At 40.7% G+C, this 7,625-nt stretch overlaps 1 protein-coding gene across 6 annotated transcripts in view; it reads left to right on the forward strand.

The window, feature by feature from the left end:
- TRPM6 (transient receptor potential cation channel subfamily M member 6) overlaps positions 1-7,625 on the forward strand; it is a 135,536-nt gene that overhangs the window by 43,991 nt on the left and 83,920 nt on the right. For all 6 annotated transcript variants that reach the window (XM_019517451.1, XM_019517448.1, XM_019517449.1 and 3 more), the window contains exons 4-6: positions 4,400-4,580; positions 4,820-5,033; positions 6,842-6,966. In XM_019517451.1, the coding sequence (XP_019372996.1) occupies positions 4,400-4,580; positions 4,820-5,033; positions 6,842-6,966 (520 nt within the window). The remainder of the gene's footprint in view (positions 1-4,399; positions 4,581-4,819; positions 5,034-6,841; positions 6,967-7,625) is intronic.

The following is a 7,625-nucleotide window of genomic DNA, read 5'->3' on the forward strand; positions in this document are numbered from 1 at the left end:
CTGCCTTTTATGCATTTTCTCTGGCCCTCCCCCAGAGCACTGGGATTGGAAGGGACCTCAAAGAATGCTGACAGGTCACTGGCCAGCCACACATGTCAGTCATGAAAGCATTCCTTCCTCCTCTTCCCTTCCCTCCCCATACTTTCCTTTTCTTTTCCCCCCACAGGGAATCCAGTATAGGCAAGTCAAATATTCGACCCTTGTCGAATATTCGACTCGCGCTGTTAATATTCGACTTCCAGTATTCAATTTGACAGCTATTCGACCAGCTGCTATTCGACTTGACTTTCACTTTTCAAGGTCGAATATGTCAAATATTTGTCGAATCGAATACTAAGTCGAAGCTTTGCACAGCCCTACTAACTGGCCTATAGTTACTCAGGTCCTCCCTCCTCCCTTTCTTGTAGGTGAGCACAACATTGGCTCTCTTCCAGTCCTCATAGACCTCTTCAGAGTGCCACAAGTTGTGGAAGAGTTTCGCCAGGGGTTTCACAATGACTTCGGCCAGCTCCTTTAGAACTCTTGGTCAGACAGTGAAAAAACTGGTGTATACTACCAACTGTTATTACTGTTGCATCCTCTTGGTTATTTAGCCTTAGTCTTAAAGTCAATTCCACATTTTCTTTTTGTTTTATACTTTTGAATAGAAGAATCAGATTTGTCAAAAAGCATAAACAATTTTTAAAGTTGCACCAATAAGAAGGGACTCCCTCGAGGCAGGTTTTTGGCTCAGCAGACTTAAAATGGGCTGAAAATTTTCTTGAGGTCCATCAGAAGGTGTCATCTATTCATTTTGTGTCCAGGGTATATGTAACCTGTATAAAACCAAGCCAAGAGATGTGGTAGATTCTTTGTGTAGAAGGAAGGGGGTCTTGAGCTTTTGAGGATATCGTGGAGGCAGGAGTTTGTGGAGAACTTTTCATTGTTCCCTGCTAACTCTGCAGCTATTTCAGATAATTTGCTAGTTGGAGTCACTGCTCTTTCAAAAATCATCAATTCCTTGTGGGCCCTAATCAGTCCCAAAGGAACCTTGTAGAGTTTTCTGGTCTGCTTGGTTCTCTCTTGAAATGTTCTCTGTGAAAAAGGGATGATTTAGACCCATGGGGCTGAAATGCCTTTTCAGCATACAGAAGAGTCTTACAATGAAAATAGCATTCACAAAAAGAACTGGGGTTCACAGATTGATGTGGCCATATCTAGACAAATACTAATGTGTAATAGATTGTTTAACCTGTATACTTCCAGTGATCTCATTATTGGTAGAATGTACTTCATTTAGATGTAGACTGTAACTATCATGCAGTCATTGCCTCTTCAAGAAATTGGCTCCCATCCATTCAACATTTATGAAGCAATGATGGTAGCTGACATTTAACAGTTGTTCTTTAATTGTCAAAGAATGGTAGGCTATAACCTGAACTTTATATGGCAGCCTATCTTTGGAAAAGGGCAATAAGAATAATGATAGTTCCTTGTTAAGGTCACTCTGACCTGGTTCTGTCTGGTGTCTAAGTCATTTGTAGACTTTCTCAGGGTTCATTGTTACAGATGGTTTCATTTTATAGGAGAAATGACTATTTTCCAGCTTTGCACTGACCTTGCAGAAACAACTGTTATCAGTATTGTAATGATAGTTAAAGTCAGTTTTTGAAACTGGAAACAAACTGTTTATTAATACACTTGCAATATAAAGTTCAACTGTTACTATTGCTATTTAGAAAAAAAGGTCCAGTGCTTGTTAGACCTTCTAGCTCCAAAACCATTGGCTTAATTTCTTATGTCAGGTGATGGATTGCTCCCCCTGTATGATCTTTCCTGTAAAAAAGTAGAAACAGCTAGTAGCATGGTTTTATAATGCATAAGGAGGAAGAAGATAGTAATGGTGTGGTGGAATTTGGATGATAGTTTATTGTGTGTGCAAAATTGGTTCCAGGCCTTATAAAACACAGTCAAACTTTGATTAATTTGATCACTTCTCAGTGGTTTCTGTTCAGGTTTTGGCACTAGCTAGTTCATACTGGTTTTGACTGGGGCATTGTGGTATTTAACTGGGTTTACTGTTTGCTCTATTACTTGTATACTAATTAAGTAGTAATAACATAAGGAGATATTAATATCAGCTTTTCTGTCCCCCCTTTCTCCCACATAGTTTAGAGACCACTGGTTCTTTATAGGTTCATGGGAAAATAGTAGGGATGTCTGGATTCTTGTGTTATTTTCCTTTCTTTGAAAGATGCCTTGTAACAATTGTGCTAAAATTTAAAAATGTCTATTCTCACAGGTTCCCAATGTAGTGAAAAGGCTATGGGATGAAATGAGAAAAGCTAGCATAGGAAGATTAAAATTTCAACTCCCTTTGACTGCCAGGGAAATTTGCTCAGTACATGGCAACAATAATATCATCATTGCTTTTGCCTTGGGGAAATATCTGTAGTTCCCACTACTGGTCCCTAAGAGCCACTGGAGGAAGTGATGAGCAAGTATATTCCTTGGTTGTCTTCTATTTCTAGAAAGCATTATATTCTACTCTTTGCTTTTTGGAGTGTAGTAACTTCCAAAGCCTCCATCCTCAGAGCAACTGAATTTGATTGAATTTGGTGGCAGGAACTAATTTAGATTGGCCCTGCCATTTTTTTGCCTCTTTTCATCTCTCTGAGCATCTCACAGATTGACACTTAAATTGACTTGACCCTAGTTAGGTGGATATAAATGTAACATCTGCATGTACAGATGTCTGCGAGGGTTAGAATGGAGTAGAGACTGAAGAGGGCAAAGAAAAAGAGGGGGGGTTGTAGGTAGGCATAGATTTAATGGAATAAGGGAAAGAATCCAGGGCACTTTTTCTTGTTAATGGACTGGTATGCTCATCACTGTTTTTGTTTGTTTTTAAAGATTTAACATCACTCGTTATTTTTAATGCTGGTATATTGGCTTGATTTTGCCAATAGAAGCAGACAAAGTGAGTAGGAGAACAGTATCCAGGAGATGGCACACTAACATTTCACAGAAGTATTTTAAAAGCTTAAGGCTAAGTAGACACAGTCAAAAAGCCTGAGGCTGAATCGATTTAGTCTTTTCAGGTTAATCTAAACTGCAGAGATTAAATTGAGAAACAACTGGACACACATTTACTTTTGATTCAGGTAATGCAGCCACATACCTGCAGTGGCTCAGACCAGAAGCTTGGGGGTGCTAGAGCACGCTGTCTGGCGTGTAGCTAGCATGGGCTGTGTGTTTATTTTCTTTTCCTGGTGCCCCTGAGGTCTCTGGGATTTGCAGTCCAGACTTATAGCAGCAGGACTCTTTCTCCTTCCAGGCATAGGCAGGGGCTACTTCCCAGTGCCTCTGGGATTTGTAGTCCACAGCTGTAGCCAGCTGTAAGTATGAGTGGGGGAAGGGGTGTTTAACTTCCCTTCCCTAGTCCCAGCCCCCAGCCAGGGTATGCCTGGGAGTGGGGGGCAGCCCCTGCCTCTCTCTTTGTCTCCCCCCCCCCAACCCCCTTCTCTGCTGGAGCAGACAGCACAGCACAGCACAGCTCAGCCCAGGGCTGGAAAGAATGCTGGGAGACTGATTTAACTTGAACTAGGAAGGAGTCTGGGACAGAAGTTTCATAAACTGGTTTGACCCAAATCACTTAAGTCTGATGCTACACCCAGCCAGGTTTATCATAAACCAGTTTCAGCCATTTTGAAACTGGATTATGTGCACTGAACTTCTATTCTGTTACAGGTTTAAACTGGTTTCCAATCACTTGAAATGGCTTATGTATAACTTCTGTCCCTACCTTTAAGAGAAGGTAATGTCAGATGCCTTAAAAAATGAAGCTGAATATTGACAATATGATATTGATCACTACAGTAGTAAGACCTGCTAATGGCATAGCTAATGGCCTATTTATGTCCCATTTCAGGGGCAAGGTTTTGTACATTCAGTCTGTTAGTGATCAGGAAATTAGTGTAAAGGTGACTCTTAATTTCTGTGTAATTAAAGGGTCTATGCTTGGGACTTCTTTGTGCTACAGCAGTACAAGTAGATAGTAATAATAAGCATAAGTATCTGCACCTCAGTGTTTCTCTGCCAGAAATCCACGTGGCTATACATAGTAAGAATTGAAATTTTCAGTTTAGTTCCATAATATTTTATAATCTTGACAAACTTTTAAGTTTTTCCAAAGTGTAAGAAAAAGACAAGACCCAGAGATAATGACTACCAAACAATATGTATTTATAATTTTTCTCTCCTTCGTCTTTTTGCCATTCTTATTTGTTTTTGTTTTGATATCAGACACCTGCATAATACTGCCATCTTTGCAAAATAAAGTGTTATTTCGAGATATTCTGATCAAGACCTGATAGTTAAGTCTGTGATATAAAATCATGATTTTATTTCCAATTTTAAGATGCTGTTGTGGCCGGCTGATTGGAGATCATCCTGGGATAGATTATAGTTGTCCTGCTTATCAGTCTGTCGGAGAGAGTAATGATGAAGAATGGTGTGTCCAAAAACACACACAGATAAGTCCCACTGATGCATATGGTACTATCAATTTCCAAGACGGTGATCACACTTACCATGCCAAGGTTTGCATACATATGTAATTTTTCTTGATTTTAACATATGTTAGATTGCCCAGTTGTTCCTGCCCAGTCAGCTGCTCTGCTTTCTGCTCCCTGCCCTAACTGCTTCTTTGCTGCTTGTCCCCTCCACTATTTGGTATGCTACACATAGAGGTTGTCCGTGCTACTTATTGCACATATGCTGCCAGTTGACCATGCTGGTTTTAAGAAATATGTAGTGAATACATGTCTATTTTTTCCAGTATGTTAGAATCTCCTACGATAGCAAGTCAGACCAGCTGTTACATCTGATGGTGAAAGAGTGGCAGATGGAACTGCCAAAGCTAGTGATCTCTGTTCATGGAGGCATCCAGAACTTCAAGCTTCCGTCTAAGGTCAAACAAGTTTTCAGCAAAGGACTGATCAAAGCTGCTGAGACTACAGGAGCGTGGATAATTACTGAAGGCATCAACAGTGGTACAGACATTTTTTCTCTATATCTGCCTCTATGCATTTCTTGTTCTTGGTCTTTCTTATATACAGTATATGGGCTTGAGGAATGTTACAATGCAGTTACAGCAATGATTACTATAATGCAATCATTCTGGATACTTATGGCACAAAATAAGATAAAATATTAGAAATAAAGAAAAATTGATATTTTGACTGAGTGATAGACACGAGTGTTTTACAAGATCGGTCTGGTTTGGCCTGATACCGTAAGCCAGCCATCAGCAACCTTTCCTGGCCATGGGTTGGAATAACCCAGCTTGGATTCGAGACAGGCCAGCCCTAGGCCCCTGCTATTACTGCTGCTTCTCCCTATGGACTGTAGGGTGCTGACCCCTGCCCTAAGGTATAGCTATACTATTTATCATTGACTGGATGACTATAACTTTAGAAGGAGATAAATTACAGAAATGTCAGGTTGGGTGTATGAACATATTTATAATAAACCTTCACACACACACAGACATTCTGGAATATTGTATCTGATGCCACAGGTGCGTCTGATACTGCCTGTGTACTTGGCCTTACGTGAAGACAGCTTGGCCTGAACATGTACTCATGTTTGCGTGCTGCTCTTCTGTTCTCTCCCACCACATCTTAATCTTAAGGGATAAGCAGAAGGCTCCCAATGGCACTGGGACTGCACTTGTGTGGCCATAGGTCTCTCTCACGGGGCTCCTGCCTCCTCTTCACCCCATCCACATGCCATACAGATGTTCCTGAAGTGAAAAATTGCTTGTAAAATGAGAGAAAGGAAAAGAAATAAATTCTGTACACCTGACACCCAGTCAGGGTCATCAAAATGTCCAAGTAAGGTTTAAGAGCCTCCAGCCTTGGCTCTCTGTCAGGTCTCCTTTGGCCCTTCTGGCAATTCGTATATGGTCCTTAACTCATGTTTAGATGAGTAAGTAAGTCCAGTCCAGACATGGCGTTCCCCATCATTAAATAGTTCGACTGGACTGATAACGAAAAAACAATATGAAACATAAAGCACTTGGACCCTCTGGTCCCTTAACTTACATTTGAGCTCCAATATTATCTTATTTTATATTAAAAAATCAGAAAAAGGTGTGGCTAAAGAATTTTTCAGAATTGAAAAATCCTTTTAAAATGACTAATCTTTTAATAGTGACTCAGAAACTTGAAAAGTGAAACATTTGCTTGCCCTTTTCCCCCCATTTTACTCAGGTTTAATGTTTTGGGGTATCTCATGAGTGAAAGGTTACTAATTTGTTGTGCAGAATTTTTTTAAATGACAGGCTTGTTCAGAGTGAAATAGTTTATTTGAAATAATACATTTGAAAATAAATCTGAGACCTGTGGCGCATCAACTTTTACTAATGGCCATTCAAAGTAATTGAAATGCTTTAGAATGAGAATTAGATTCAACACATAAAAGTAAACACTAAAGAGGCTATATATTCTTACCCCATGTCAGAGAATATTTATGAAAATACTTTACATTATATAAATAGTTAGCTGCATTGACTTTGCATGTTTGTGACATTAATTGTGAGCATATCTGGATCATTGGGATATATTTGATTTTTTAAAAAAAAATGTTATTTACTATTCCTATAATTTCATATGAAATATATCAACAGAGTATATAATGTTATCTTTTACTTTTTGCTTATCAACTAAAAATAGCTACAAAGCAAAACAGAAAATGTACCACAAATTTGGTAAGCATAGTTGTGCAACAAGAATCTGAATGTATTATTATAGTGGTGGTAGTAGTAGTATTGTTAATTATAATAAAGTTGTCTGTTTAGGAATTTCAAAGCATGTGGGAGATGCACTGAAAGCTCATGCCTCTCAGTATCTGAGAAAGATTTGGGCTGTTGGAATTCCTCCTTGGGGTATCATTGAGAACCAGAGAGACCTCATTGGTAAAGATGTGAGTAAATGAACTTATTGATATCCTTCTTGTTCAGACAGTTGTACAAGGCCACTTTTTACCCAACTGTTCCAGTCTAAGCTGTGTCTTAGGCCACTTGTACACATGACAGGGATTTAGTCCCCTAAACTGAAATGGTGGGTTTCTAATCGTGACAATTAAAAACCCACCATTTCAATTTAGGGGCTTCTGTCACAGTTTTGGTGACTGGCTTAAATCCCCTTTTTTTTCTTTTTTTCTTTTATTTTCTTCCCTGTGGAGCCTGCCCGCCTCTGCTGCAGCTGGGGGGTGAGCTGCTGGTGGGCCAAGTAGCCCCTGAGCTGTGGGGGGAGCCCTGGTCCATCCTTCCCTGGTGACAGCACACCCCTGGGGGCCATCCAGGTGGCGTGACAGCTGCTCCAGGTTGCTGTGCAGGTGCTCCTCCCAGCTCACAGGTAGCACCCAGTGCAAGCTGGAAGCCTGCCAAATGCTCTTCCTTATGGAGGCTCGGGGAAGAGTTGGATCCAGCAGGTGCTGCCTGCAAACTAGGGCAGCATCCCCACAGCTAGCACCCTGCTCAGGGGTTGCATGGCATGGCAGCAGCTCTCACGGGCAGGCTCCACTGGGGGCCAGGGTGGAAGGCAGTGAGGAGCTGACTTAACTTAGCCCAAGCTGGGGCG

The sequence above is a fragment of the Gavialis gangeticus genome, unplaced genomic scaffold (genome assembly GCF_001723915.1).
Source record: "Gavialis gangeticus isolate Ggan-Ray unplaced genomic scaffold, GavGan_comp1, whole genome shotgun sequence".
In the NCBI taxonomy this organism is placed as follows: domain Eukaryota; kingdom Metazoa; phylum Chordata; order Crocodylia; family Gavialidae; genus Gavialis; species Gavialis gangeticus.